This window comes from Scyliorhinus canicula, chromosome 7, assembly GCF_902713615.1.
Source record: "Scyliorhinus canicula chromosome 7, sScyCan1.1, whole genome shotgun sequence".
In the NCBI taxonomy this organism is placed as follows: domain Eukaryota; kingdom Metazoa; phylum Chordata; class Chondrichthyes; order Carcharhiniformes; family Scyliorhinidae; genus Scyliorhinus; species Scyliorhinus canicula.
Window position 1 is genome coordinate 11,110,680 of NC_052152.1, and position 15,533 is coordinate 11,126,212.

The 15,533-nt window shown below is 46.4% G+C and overlaps 1 protein-coding gene across 1 annotated transcript in view; it reads right to left on the reverse strand.

Moving 5' to 3' along the window:
- The window catches only part of tmprss15 (transmembrane serine protease 15), a 115,355-nt gene extending 103,954 nt beyond the window's left edge, over positions 1–11,401 (reverse strand). The window contains exon 1 of the mRNA XM_038801257.1: positions 11,078–11,401. Coding sequence (XP_038657185.1) covers positions 11,078–11,401 — 324 coding nt within the window. The remainder of the gene's footprint in view (positions 1–11,077) is intronic.
- Positions 11,402–15,533: the final 4,132 nt, after the last annotated feature.

Below are 15,533 nucleotides of genomic sequence, written 5' to 3' on the forward strand. Positions count from 1 at the left end.
ATTCAGCATCACACCCACCCCGTGGATTGTAGCAGACTGGTTCGTCAGTCTGAGTAGCTACAGAAGGATTAACAGTAGAGCCGAATTCGAGTAGGAGAATTGTAAATAGTTCAATAAACATGTTGAAGTTATCTCCACGTCTGAACCTTCCTTCATCAGAGTGCACATCAAGGAAGCAGCTTATGCTACACCAAGAGCATAACAAGACAGTGGGGGGGGGGGGGGTGGAAAGTGGAGAGCCCCGATGACAGTGTGGGTTGGGGTAGAGCTGAAAGAATGGAGTGGGGTCGCCCTGATTTTGGTGTGGTGGGAGAGGGTTCACCGATGCTTGCTGTGGGGCTGGAGCCCCAATGTTGAGTCCCAATCTCCATGGGGGTGGTTCTGATATTTGGTGCGTGGGTGGGGGGAGGGGGGGGGGGGTGGGGGGGGTGTGGGCGGGGAGGGGGTGCTTATGTACAACTTTGGGTTCGGGCGCCCTTCAAAGACGGTGCCAGGATCTCAGAATTCTGACTTTTCCAACGTGATTTCACCTTGAAAAAGTTATGGGTCACTAAATAAAGAGGTCAAGAGGAAAATATAAAAGTAAATCGAACAGAAACCACTCATCAAGGAGTTATGAGCTACACAAAAGCAGATGATGGCTGCAGTGAGGATTGAAAGAACAAGGTTAAAAATAGGAAAGCAGATTGCCAGTTTCTCAAAGATTCTTTTTTAAAAGCTGTGAAAATGATATGCAGGAATTAAATTAGCATTTTGCTGTTCTGTTGTTCGATTTATTTTGGGTTCAGATGGCATTTTTATTGTTTTTGCTCTTTGAAGGTTTTATCAATGTTCATTTTTATTTTTTTTTTAATTGCTCTCGTGATGTGGATGACTTCTGACAAGACCATCATTTATTACCCATCCTTAATTGCCCATGAGAAGGTGATCATAAGCCCACCTTTGTGAACCGCTGCAGGCCATGATCTACAGGCACACCCACAGTGCTGTTACGGAGGGAGTTCCAGGATTTTGACACAGCGACCATGAATGAATGACAATAGTTCTAGGTCACGATGGCGATTGAAGGTTGATGTTTTGGGTGCTCTGGATCCGTGGGACACATACAGGCCACCAACACTTAAAATAGTACAACACTATTTTATTAAACTACAAACTATTGAACATACTCTTACTGTGGGTTCACATGATGTTAGATTAAACTAAAGACCTGTGCCTACCCTAACCAGTCTAATCACTCAGCACATGGTGAGGATCTGTGCTGTCAGCTGTGAGCTCTGTACTTCTGAAAGGCTGCATCCCGAATGAGCGGGAAAACTGATGCCCTCTGTCTTTATAGTGAGTGTGCTCTAATTGGTGATTGGCTGCGGTGTTATGCATGTTGATTGGTCCTACTGTATGTCCATCAGTGTGTGTGTCTGCACCATGATATACTGATGTATACTATGACAAAGGTGACTGAAGTAAGTAGCGATTCATTCACTCAAAGGGGGTTTGAATCTTGGAAATTCTCCACTTCCAGAGGGTTGTGGGTGCTCCATTGTTGAACACATTCAAGGCCTGGGTAGGCAGAGCTTTTGGAAATGGTGAAGAAAAATGGTGTCCCGTTTGATAGCGGGCTCATTGGCGGAGCTGCAGATGCAGTGAAATACCCCACTAATCGAACCCACAACAGGATTCTGTTTTTTGGGCATTGAATCCAGCCCTATATTTCTGGGGGACAAAAGTGATTCCAGACTGACATTATTGTTGTTGACTCATGCCTGCTCTCTGAAGTGGCCAAGGAAGACACACCAATGTATTCAAGAAGATGTCTCACCACCCCACCACCTTCTCAAGGGCAAACTGGAAGTACAATAAATGCTAGGCCAGCATTGCATGAAAGAATATACGTCAAAAAAACAACATAATAATAATAATCTTTATTACTGTCACATGTAGGCTTCCATTAACACCGCAATGAAGTTACTGTGAAAAGGCCCTAGTCCCCACATTCTGGCACCTGGTCAGGTACACAGAGGGAGAATTCTTCCACGCTACTTAATTCTAAGCTTGTGTTCTCCATCTCTGTACAATGTTCCAGTGTGTGTGGTACTCACAACACCATCTGACTCTCTTCGTGTCCTAGGTACCACATGTATGGGTTCAACGTTTCCCTCTTGCGTGTTTACATCACCAGCGATAAAGAGGGGTCACGGATATCGTTCCAGAAGGAGGGAAGTTACTGGAATCAGTGGAACTACGGGCAGCTGACAATAAATGAAACAGCTGAAGTCAAGGTCAGTCTCCGCTGGTGACTCACGCAACAGCTTTGTTCCTCACCGTTCCTTGAGCGTAACTTCATTCTCAACAGACAGCGGCCGCACTGCTGCCCGAGACTAAATTTTATCCCCTTTTGTTCTTTTAGTTTCATAGAATTGTATCTGCTGGTTTAAACTGGAGATTGACCAATGACAGGCTTGGCAGGTGGCCAATGAATTGGCCCAAAATGCCGGTGTTCTGCCCGGTAACAGGCGGTGATTGTAATTACAGACTGTAATTATTTGACAGCCAAGGACCAAATATCATAAGAAGTATTGGTTAATTCACTTGTGATGTGACCCTGGGGCCTGTGGGGCTGGAATTGACCGTGCACTAGCCCAGGGTGTCGTAACAACACCATGAGCTCTCCCAGCCCAGAAAGATATGCTGCAACATTCTCCTTCGGCGGGATCCTCCGCTTTGCCGGCAGCGCACCTACGCCCACGAGTTTCCCGACGATGTGGGGGTGGCCACAATTGGAAACCCTATTGGCCGGCTGCAGGAATCGCGCTGCAAGCGGGGGGGGGGGGGGGGAGGGGGGCGCTGTGCCAGAAAACATGGCTGGTGGGATGGAGAATCTCGCCCATGGGCCATTATTAGTCCCAGTTTCTAATAGGCCACCAATTGGACCTCATCAAGATTTTTGTCGGCTGCTACATTTCTTCATAGGTAATCGAAAACAAGTCCGAAAGGATTTTATTTTCGCGCTGCTCAAGTGGATGTAGACTCTTCAATGCTTCAGTGTTTACTCACAGTATTGAGATTCAGGTTTTTCAATGCAGCAATTAGAGATTTGCTGCGACCGGAAGAATTCCTAAATGGCAGCCGAGGCGAAGGACCAGCAAATCTGATCATGTAGATGAATCTCAACCTGGCCGAAGTTGGGTGTTGATCGAGTAGATGGGGAGAAACTATTTACACTTGCAGGAGCTTCGGTAAAGAGAGGTCATGGGATTTGATTCCTCCAAGTTGCCTTTTTCAAAATCTACTCTTTCATCTCCTCCAGGGAAATGAGTAATGCCGAGTAGGACGAGGACAGTGGATGTTGTGAAATAGAAGGTGTCATGATTGTGTGAGACATTCTGGAAGTACCACATTGATTAGACCACAGCTAGAGTATTGTGTGCAGTTCTGGTACCCATGTTATCGGAGGGATGTGATAGCAGTGGGAAAGGGTGCAGAGGAGATTAACTGGGATGTTGCCTGGGCTGGAGAGCTTTAGCTATGAAGAGACATTGGATGGAATGGTTAAGTGGGGTTCTTTTTGACCGTCGCAGATGTGATGGGCCGAAGAGCCTTTTCTGGGCGGTAGACCTTTGTGACCCTCTGACCAGAGGGTCTGTTATTGTTCATATGTCTCCTATTTAGGATAATTGGCAAAAAGATCAGGTGGGTGATGAGGAGGATTTCCTTTATTCAAACTCGCTATGATCTGGATGCATTGTCTGAATCAATGGCGGAAGCAGGTTCAATAGTAACTTTCAAATGGGAAATATACACTTGGACAGGGAAAACAAATTGCAGGCTGATTGAGAGAGAGCCAGGGGAACCAATTGATTGTTCCATCAGAAAGCTAGCACGGGTTCGATGGGTTGAATGGTCTCATTCTCTGCAGTATGATTCTATGTCAGATAATATAAAGTGCATTATTTAAGGAAAGTGAGATATGGTCCGGAATTGTCCGGTCACTGGGAGTCTCCTTTCCCGCTGACAACCCTCCCCCCCCCCCCCCCCTCCCCCCCCCCCGTGGGTTTCCCAATGGTATGGGAGGCTTCAATGGGAAAGCCCATTGACAAGCGGCGGGAAGACAGACTTCCTCCGCCAGCGAATCGTGCAGCGCCGAGGAACACGTGACGGGGAGACTGGGGAATCCCGTACATCAAATGTAAGATACATGACCGACAGTAACCGTCAAAGACTATCGAACATTTAGGATGTACCTCAAAGCTAACCCCTCATTGACCTTCCTGCGAACAGATCAAATCCAGACCCCTGGATGTTACACTTTTACCTCAGGATCAGATTTTAAAAATCATGGATTGAGAAAAAAGGCCACTTTTTTCCATCTGGTTTATTTACATGAACATCATTCCTCTCTTAGATCAGAAACAATCTGTTCCATTCTAAGCATTATCCAATTCAGTCAATTTTTCTGAGGAAACAATAAGTGAGGTCATCAGCAAGATTTAGAAGTCTGTGAAATTTTCCTGATCTCAAAGGCCACTTCAAGAATATGGATCCACCAATGCAAGCAAACACCGTTCATTATACTACACCATTCAATTCCATCAGATCCCACTGGGCGATTTAGATTATGGAACATGTCGCCCCATAATCTTCCTTTCTATATAATAAAAACACATTCATTTCTGTGATTTTTCTCTTCATAATTTGCATTTCAAAGTGCTCAAAAACTTCCCAAGCACTATTCCCTGCACTCTCATTATATGAATGTTCTTCTCAGCCTCCAACATTTTCAATAGCGTCCTAGTAATTATATGCAAAGCATTGACTGGCTTACTTTCAGGTTTTCAATCAGTTGGGATTTTCTATTTATGTGCCCTCATGCCCTTGAATTCTCACTGATTCTTCCCTTATACATGTATTTCCATCATCAAGCGACTCGTTGCAACGTGCTTACGAGACATTAGCCGAGTGTCAGATTGTGTCTCGGGAGCAGTAAGTCTCATATTCAGTACCTCAGATCAATGGTCCCCCCCCGCAAAAGGAAAAGCATCCTTTCTTTCTTCCCAGTCGCTATTATGGCCATTATCCATGACAGCCGCCATCGACTGTCCCTCTATTCGAGCACGACATCGACTCAGGGAGGTTATGATGGAGCTGTATAAAATGCCCATTAAGCCACAGTTTCATTTAAAAGATGCCATTGCATTGTTTATACCAGATCAGGCGAGTTCGTCCTTGTGTCATAGAATCTTAGAATTTACAGTGCAGAAGGAGGCCATTCGGCCCATCGGGTCTACGCCGGCCCCTGAAAGAGCACCACACCTCCACCCTATCCCCATAACCCAGCAACCCCACTAAACCTTTGGACACTACAGGACAATTTAGCGTGACCAATCCACCTAACCTGCACATCTTTGGACTGTGGGAGGAAACCGGAGCACCCGGAGGGAACCCACGCACACACGGGGAGGACGTGCAGACTCCGCACAGACAGTGACCCAAGCCAGGAATCGAACCTGGGACCCTGGAGCTGTGAAGCAACCATGCTAATCACTGTGTTACCGTGCCGCCATGCCATACCCAACGGATATGTTGTTTGTGTATGTCTTTATTGTGTTTAAGTCTCTGAGGGCTGATGGGACAATAACCAGTGGACACAGATTTAACATTATTGGCTAACGAACCTGAAGAAACCTGAGGAAAAACCTGTTTACACAACAATGATGAGGATTTGGAATGCATCGCCTGTCAGGATGTTGGATACAGATTCAACAGCAGCTTTTAAAAGGGAATCGGATAAATACATGAACAAGAAATTATTGCCGGGATATGGAGAGAGAATGGGGATAATTGGATTGCTCTTCAAAAGAGATGCCGCAGAACTAATAGGATGGATGGCTTCCTCCGTTGTACTCTCCATGACTCAATATTTCTCCCCAGCCACAATCAGAAAAACAAATTATCTGGTCATTCTGACATTCGTGTTCGTGGGAGCTTTTCAAATTGGCTGCCGTATTTTCCACATTGCAACGTCTACCCTTCAGGAGTATTCCACTGCCTGCAAAGCACTGTGGGACATCCTGAGGCTGTGAAAGGTGCCATGTAAAGGCAAGATTTCACGCTTTTTAAAACACCTGTTGATCAATGTTGACAAACAAATGTTGCCCAATATGGAGATCCTGCCTGTGCCCGTAAATGGGGGGGAGGGGCACTCAGCAAGGAGTTTTTCCTATCCAAGGGCCGGAATTCTCCAGTCTTTGCGATTCACTTTTCCCAGTGGCATGGGGTGTTTACAATGGGAAACCCCATTGACAAGACACAGGAAGAGAGAATCCCACTGCCAGCGGTTTGGGCAGCACGGTAGCACAAGTGGATAGCACTGTGGCTTCACAGCGCCAGGGTCCCAGGTTCGATTCCTCACTGGGTCACTGTCTGTGCAGACTCTGCACGTTCTCCCCATGTCTGCGTGTGTTGCCTCCGGGTGCTCCGGTTTCCTCCCACAGTCCAAAGATGTGCAGGGTTAGGTGGATTGGCCGTGATAAATTGCCCTCAGTGACCAAAAAGGGGTTATTGGGTTACAGGGATAGGGTGGAAGTGAGGGCTTAAGTCAGTCGGTGCAGACTCGATGGGCCGAATGGCCTCCTTCTGCACTGTATGTTCTATGTTCTATGAATGGCGCGCTGCCAAGAAACACGTGGCTGGGGGACCGGAGAATCCCACCCAAGGACCCCCATTGGAAGTCGTGTGGAGTTTGGGAAGAAAGGACTATGGTAGCAAATTGTAATGCACCCCACCCCCACCACCACCCACCCAGTCAAATAGCATCACAACATTTATCACAATCAGGAAGAACCCTCCCCTGAGGGTTGCCATCCCTGGAATTGTACCTGATAGAGGGTCAACACCTTCAAGCCAGAGGTTGATTTGGAAAGTAAATACATTTAAAGAGCATCAAGAATGAAGACTCTTTTGTTATCTTTAATGGTTTGAACCTTCAACCACTTAAATGAGCTGAAATGGAACTTTGAGCAGGTGTAATCCTCTGTACGAGCAATCATCAGAGCTCTTATCTTCCCCAATGGCTTAAAGACTCTGCAAGCACGTCAACTTCCAAGAAATCTATAAATATTTAAGATCCTTTTTAAATTAGCGAAACAATTAATTTAAACTATCGATAGCAGTGCTGGTTTAATCAAATGTTCTCACTGATAATTTTGAAAACCCTTTATTGCTATCTAAAGAAACATGTTTATTAAAATGGGAGATTAAGAAAGTCAATTGTTTCAGAGTAATGTGAATCACTGGACTTTTGACTTACTACCCGGATCATTTCCTGGATTTAAAGGATAATATGGGATGCACCCAAGGGTCAAAGGTGAAGGTGTAAAGTGCCTCAATATGTTGGAAGTGGCTTTAGAACAGTAGTATTTTTGTGTTTGTGTGTTTACTCTGCCATGCTCACTACTTTGTTCAATTTTATCTCCTTGTGCAGCCTTGCCCCATCAGTAAAAGTCTGTTCCCAAATGTCTCACTTAATTTAGGAGCCTGACAACCATCCTGGAGAGGGAGAAAGAGAGAGGAGAAAAAAAAACATTGAGCCAGTTCTCATGCAGTTTCTGCAATCAACAACACCTCTATCTTGCTAGTCCCAATGTGCCGACCTCCCTCTACACCCTATGTTCTTCTCCAAGTCTGAATAAAGATTGTAGACTTACAGTTAACACAAACACTTTATTCAAAGGGTTCGTTCTGCTTCCAGAGCTCAACTAGATGTAAAACAATCAAGTGGTGAGAATATGCAAATCTGCACACTGCGAAAATGATAAAGTAATACAGAAACTATTAACAGTGTTATGAGTCCATCGTGAGAAATGTTCATATTCGTCTTGTGGGTGTGTTTTTTTAATTTTTTTTAAATCAATTTAGAATATCCAATTCATTTTTTCCAATTAAGGGGCAATTTAACGTGGCCAATCCACCTAACCTGCACATAAGAACATAAGAACATAAGAACTAGGAGCAGGAGTAGGCCATCTGGCCCCTCGAGCCTGCTCCGCCATTCAATGAGATCATGGCTGATCTTTTGTGGACTCAGCTCCACTTTCTGGCCCGAACACCATAACCCTTAATCCCTTTATTCTTCAAAAAACTATCTATCTTTACCTTAAAAACATGTAATGAAGGAGCCTCAACTGCTTCACTGGGCAAGGAATTCCATAGATTCACAACCCTTTGGGTGAAGAATTTCCTCCTAAACTCAGTTCTAAATCTACTTCCCCTTATTTTGAGGCTATGCCCCCTAGTTCTGCTGTCACCCGCCAGTGGAAACAACCTGCCCGCATCTATCCTATCTATTCCCTTCATAATTTTAAATGTTTCTATAAGATCCCCCCTCATCCTTCTAAATTCCAACGAGTACAGTCCCAGTCTACTCAACCTCTCCTCATAATCCAACCCCTTCAGCTCTGGGATTAACCTAGTGAATCTCCTCTGCACACCCTCCAGCGCCAGTACGTCCTTTCTCAAGTAAGGAGACCAAAACTGAACACAATACTCCAGGTGTGGCCGCACTAACACCTTATACAATTGCAACATAACCTCCCTAGTCTTAAACTCCATCCCTCTAGCAATGAAGGACAAAATTCCATTTGCCTTCTTAATCACCTGTTGCACTTGTAAACCAACCTTCTGTGACTCATGCACTAGCACACCCAAGTCTCTCTGAACAGCGGCATGCTTTAATATTTTATCGTTTAAATAATAATCCCGTTTGCTGTTATTCCTACCAAAATGGATAACCTCACATTTGTCAACATTGTATTCCATCTGCCAGACCTGAGCCCATTCACTTAACCTATCCAAATCCCTCTGCAGACTTCCAGTATCCTCTGCACTTTTTGCTTTACCACTCATCTTAGTGTCATCTGCAAACTTGGACACATTGCCCTTGGTCCCCAACTCCAAATCATCAATGTAAATTGTGAACAATTGTGGGCCCAACACGGATCCCTGAGGGACACCACTAGCTACTGATTGCCAACCAGAGAAACACCCATTTATCCCAACTCTTTGCTTTCTATTAATTAACCAATCCTCTATCCATGCTACTACTTTACCCTTAATGCCATGCATCTTTATCTTATGCAGCAACCTTTTGTGTGGCACCTTGTCAAAGGCTTTCTGGAAATCCAGATATACCACAACCATCGGCTCCCCGTTATCTACTGCACTGGTAATGTCCTCAAAAAATTCCACTAAATTAGTTAGGCACGACCTGCCTTTTACGAACCCATGCTGCGTCTGCCCAATGGGACAATTTCTATCCAGATGCCTCGCAATTTCTTCCTTGATGATAGATTCCAGCATCTTCCCTATTACCGAAGTTAAACTCACTGGCCTATAATTTCCTGCTTTCTGCCTACCTCCTTTTTTAAACAGTGGCGTCACGTTTGCTAATTTCCAATCCACCGGGACCACCCCAGAGTCTAGTGAATTTCGGTAAATTATCACTAGTGCATCTGCAATTTCCCTAGCCATCTCTTTTAGCACTCTGGGATGCATTCCATCAGGGCCAGGAGACTTGTCTACCTTTAGCCCCATTAGCTTGCCCATCACTCCCTCCTTAGTGATAACAATCGTCTCAAGGTCCTCACCTGTCATAGCCTCATTTCTATCAGTCACTGGCATGTTATTTGTGTCTTCCACTGTGAAGACCGACCCAAAAAACCTGTTCAGTTCCTCAGCCATTTCCTCATTTCCCATTATTAAAACTCCCTTCTCATCCTCTAAAGGACCAATATTTACCTTAGCCACTCTTTTTTGTCTTATATATTTGTAAAAACTTTTACTGTCTGTTTTTATATTCTGAGCAAGTTTACTCTCATACTCTATCTTACTCTTCTTTATAGCTTTTTTAGTAGCTTTCTGTTGCCCCCTAAAGATTTCCCAGTCCTCTAATCTCCCAGCATTCTTTGCCACTTTATATGCTTTTTCCTTCAATTTGATACTCTCCCTTATTTCCTTAGATATCCACGGTCGATTTTCCCTCTTTCTTCCGTCCTTCCTTTTTGTTGGTATAAACCTTTGCTGAGCACTGTGAAAAATCGCTTGGAAGGTTCTCCACTGTTCCTCAACTGTTCCACCATAAAGTCTTAGCTCCCAGTCTACCTTAGCTAGTTCTTCTCTCATCCCCTTGTAATCTCCTTTGTTTAAACACAAAACACTAGTATTTGATTTTACTTTCTCACCCTCCATCTGTATTTTAAATTCCACCATATTGTGATCGCTCCTTCCGAGAGGATCCCTAACTATGAGATCATGAATCAATCCTGTCTCATTACACAGGACAAGATCTAGGACCGCTTGTTCCCTCGTAGGTTCCATTACATACTGTTCTAGGAAACTATCGCGGATACATTCTATAAACTCCTCCTCACGGTTGCCTTGACCGACCTGGTTAAACCAATCGACATGTAGATTAAAATCCCCCATGATAACTGCCGTACCATTTCTACATGCATCAGTTATTTTTTATCTTTGGGTTGTGGGGGTGAAACCCACGCAGACACGGGGAGAATGTGCAAACTCCTCGCAGACAGTAACCCAGGGCCGGGACTCGAACCCGGGTCCTCAGCGCCGTAGGCAGCAATGCTAACCACTGTGCCACCGTGCCGCCCCTTCTTGTGGGTGTGTTGAAGTGTCGTTACAAATCTAGCCGGTCGGGTGCCTTACGGCTTCTGCTGGAGCGTCTTTACGGTGGTGGTAGGGACGATGGCTTGATGTCATCAAGAGTACTGTCTAGCGTTGTGTGGCGAGGAACGTCCTGTGGACAAATGGGCTTGGTCAAGTCCAGTGTGGGAAACACCGGCATTGTAGGTCGAAGCATTAACAGATCCCGGCGGTTACGGTGAAAAAGTACTCCCGCTGACGATTTGACAATGTAGGACCGCGGTGGCTCCTGCCTGATCACCGTGGCTAGCTCAGACCATCCGCCTTCTGGGTCCCTGATTCTGACGATGTCCCCTATTGTCAGTGGCTTGAGTGGGATCACATGTTGATCGTAGCATTGTTTTTGTTTGGACCGCAGTACCCGCATTTTATCGAGGACCAGAGCGTTATTGGGGTCTCGGAATTGTATTGCCGGTAGGGTTGTCCGGATGTCCCTGCCGAACAGCATCTGCGCTGGCGACAGTCCTGAGCTCAATGGGGTTGCTCGGTAGGATAACAGCGCTAGGTTGATGTCCGAGCGTGAATCGGTTGCCTTGCTAATGAGTCGTTTAACGATGTGGACACCTTTTTCCACTTTCCCATTTGACTGTGGGTAGCGTGGACTGGACGTTACATGCCGAAAGCTGTAGCAGTCTGAGAACTCTTTCCATTCCCAGCTTGCGAAGCAGGGACCATTATCCGACATCACCACACGCGGGATTCCATGTTGCACAAACGTCTCCTGGCACGCCTTGATGACTGATGAAGACGTGAGATCATGGAGTTTCAGTACCTCCAGATAGTTTGGTTAGTAGTCCATGATCAGGACGTAATCACGCCCTGCGGCATGAAATAGGTCAATACCCACTCTTGTCCACGGCGCCATTGTGAGTTTGTTTTGCTGCAGTGGTTCTTTACACTGTGCAGGTTGATGTCTTTGACAGGTGTCACATGTCATGAGCATTTACGTTATGTCTTGTTCATGCCGGGCCAGTACACAGCCTGTCGTGCTCGCCATTTGCATTTCTCACTTCCTAGGTGGCCTTCATGAATCTTATGTAACATCTCGGCGCGGAGTGTGGCCAGAATCACAATCTGCGCATTGCGTAGCAGCAGGCCATCAACTTCAATCAATTCTGACTTGGCATTCTGAAATTGTGGACATTGTCCCCTCATCCAACCATGCTGGAGTAGGTGCAGCACTCTCCGTTAGGTTGAGTCTTTCTGCGTCTCCTGTCGGATTAGGAGAAGCTTCTCATCCGAAGCAGGCAAATTCTCCATGCATAACTGTGTTTGGACCTCGATTTCTCTGATAGGGGCTGATGGTGCGTTGTCAGTGCCAATTGTTCGGGACAGTGCGTCGGCAATGGCAAGGTCTCTTCCCGGAGTGTATACTAGGGTGAAATCATACCTTCGCAGCTTCATCATGATGCACTGCAGACGAGGTGTCATGTCATTTAGATCCTTGTCGATAATGTGGACCAACGGTCTGTGGTTTGTTTCCGCTATGAATGTGGGTAGGCCGTACACATAGTCATGGAACTTCAGAATCCCAGTGAGGAGTCCGAGACATTCTTTCTCGATTTGTGCATATCTGCACACAGTTGCGGTCATGGCCCTGGACGCGTATGCCACTGGGACCCAGTCAGACTGGTCGTCCTGTTGGAGGAGAACGGCGCCAATCCCGTCCTGCCTGGCGATCTGACTGCTGTTGATGTCCTTCAGCCGACATGCAGCGCGTATTATTTCATGGTCTCCTGGAATCGAATGGAGATCCTTGCTAGTGAGGAGGTTAGCTGAGGCCCCACTGTCAAGCTTGAAGACAAATGGAAAGTTGTTGACTTGCACAGTTGCAGTCCACTCACTGCTGGAATCAATGCTGTTGACCGGGTGAGGCCTGGCGATTGTTGCGTCAGATTCCTCAATTGTCTCGATCGTGTCCACGACAAGCGAGTTGTCGCAAGCGAGGTTGTGCTTGTCCGAGGAATACTCATCATTGGTAGCTTTGTGCTCCGTTAAGTCTATACTTTTTACGTTGAAGTTCATGTGTTTCTGTCTTGTTGTCCTCATTTGCAGTGCACCTCTGCACTGTGAGGCAAAGTGATTGTATTTGCCACACTTTAAACATTGTTTTCCAGAAGCTGGACATTGTCCTTTTAAGTGGGCGTGTCCGCAGCGGGGACATGTCATGATGCTGTCCCTCCACGCTCGCGCATGCACAGTAGGCCTTTCTTCCGTGTTGAATCTTCGGGAGAACTATGCATGCGTGTGGCCTGCATCCAGGTTCGCGCGCGGGGGATTGCTGCTGGAGGAGCGCCTTCTGGAAGCCTGGGCCACCATTTTGACAGGCTCGACCTCGTGGTGAAGGCCTTGGTCCCGGCAAGCAAACTCCTCATATTCTTCTTTACTTTTTTCACAAGTAGAGCATCTTTGCATGGCTGTTTCTGGGGTTAGGTCTTTTCGTTTTAATAAGGATTTTCTAAGTCCCTCATCAGATATGCCATTGACTATCTGGTCTCTGATGATGGAGTCACGGAGGTTTTCAAAGTTGCAGGATTGAGCTAGTAATTTTAAATCAGGCACAAAACTGCTGAAAGATTCCCCCGGTTTTTGAAAGCGTCTGGTGAACTTGAATCTTTCAAATATCTCATTGGCTTGAGATTGACAGTGGGTTTCACATTTTTTGATGATTATTTCCAGCTTGCCCTTGTTCTCCCCTTCCAGGTAGGTAAAGGAATTATATATTTCTAATGCCTGCGACCCAGCCAGGGATAAGAGCAGGGCTATCTCCCTGGCATCAGATGCTGAGGTCAGATCCTTAGCTTCTAGATATATATTGAACTGCTGTATAAAAAGTTTCCACTTGGAATTCATATTACCAGTGGTCTTGAGCAGGCGTGTAGCTTCGATTGGGTCCATCGTGCCAATTGGTATCTGAAGGGTCCGAATGCTGCGAGGCCTTCCTTGGTCGAATGTCTGGTTTAAGTTCTCTTCTCTTGCTGGTGTCTAGCTAGCTTGCTGAAATCAAACCTGGTACCATATGTTATTCTCTAAGTCTGAATAAAGATTGTAGACTTACAGTTAACACAAACACTTTATTCAAAGGGTTCGTTCTGCTTCCAGAGCTCAACTAGATGTTAAACAGCCAAGAGGTATGACCAGTGAAACGAAGGTAAACTACCTATGCTGAGCTGTCTCTGTCTGCTGCTGCTCACTAGCCCTGTGCTTCTGAAAGAGGCGGATCCTCCCTTGGGCTCAACCATTTATACCCGTCTCTGATGCTGCCCTCTGGTGATGCTGTGGCTGTTACATCTGTGCTGCAGTCCCTGGTGTATGTGTAGATGTATGTACAGATGTACAGATCACTACACACACTTGTTTCCCACCCAAGTGATCATCTATATCGCTTCTCCGCACTTGTTCTGCATTTCTGTACTTCTTTGATAACAAAAATAAATTATGTTGGCTTGTTTTTGATTTTAGGAATATGTCACCTTGTTCTCAATTCCCTATACTCGAGAAAAGGTTAATCCTTTGCCAGTAACTCTTTGCGTAATTATAAACATCTTAACATCCTTTTCCCAACAAATATAACAGGCTGGATTCTCCGATTCTGCGGCTATGTCCGCAGGATCCGTCTGGTCTTACGACCAGAAAGTCAGTGCCGCCCCCACACCGATCCTCCGCCCGGTGGGGGGGGAGCAGCCAGGCCACATAAAGCCCCTGGCTTTACCTGCGGATATGGCCGCAGAATGGCCGGGTCCGTAGCCGCGAATGCGCACGGCGGCAGCCTGCTGCGGCCACGCCATTCAACATGGTGCCAGCCGCACGGAGACCCGGCCTGCCAAAAACTGCCCCCTGTAACTCCCCCACGCTACCCCCGCACCACCCCCCACCCGTACCCCCAGCCCTTGCCAAAGCCCCCCTGCCAGCGGAGTGGCTCCCCTCCCCTAACAGTGGCGGCGCTGGACTCAGTCCAAAGCCGCCATGTGAGGTCCCCTAAAGTTATGAGGACATGTATCACACGCCGTCGGGGACCCGGCCCGTCTGGGGCAGAGCATCGGGGGAGGGCCTCCGCTGATGTTCAGAGGCTGTCCCGATGGTGTGCGGCTTACTCCTCGAGTGTGACATTTTTGAGAGGGCGGAGCATCGTTAAAAACTGCGCTGCCCCCGATTCCGGCGTAAAAGTGGATTCTCCGGCTGATCGCCGAACGCGATTTCAGCGTCGGCGGTTCGAGAATCCAGCCCAATATTTTTGGTGAAGGAATAAATAACTAGGGGTCATAAATATAGTCATTAATAAACCCAATAACAAATTCAGTAAAATGATCTTTAGTCGTGGAAAGTGATAAAGATTGTGGACATTGCATAATATTCCAAGTGAGCTGTGACCAGAAAGATTCTTCATGACTAAAGTTCCTTGCTTGTATATTCTATACATCTTGCGATAAATCCCATTAGCTTTTTGGATTGCATTTTGGACTGTTGGAGCTGCCTTGTAATGATCAATGTTTGTTCAGCTACCACTCACAGTGATTCCCCCATTCAGATTGTGATGCACGATCAATAACTCCCGAAGCGAGATTGTAGGACAATTGAAGGCTTTATTGAACTAGATGTTTCCGCTGCAGGTACAGAATGCAGCAGCTAGGGAAACACGGACTCTTATACTCCGCCTTACTGGACGGAACCAGCAGGCAGGCTTCACCAATGATCTTACAGTATCAGGTACCTCCAACCCAGGTACCGTAATACCCCTAATACCAACTATCACAGTCACCCCTTGTTAAAAAAAGAGTCCGGCGGGGGGGGGGGGGGGGGGCGGGGGGGGGGGGGGG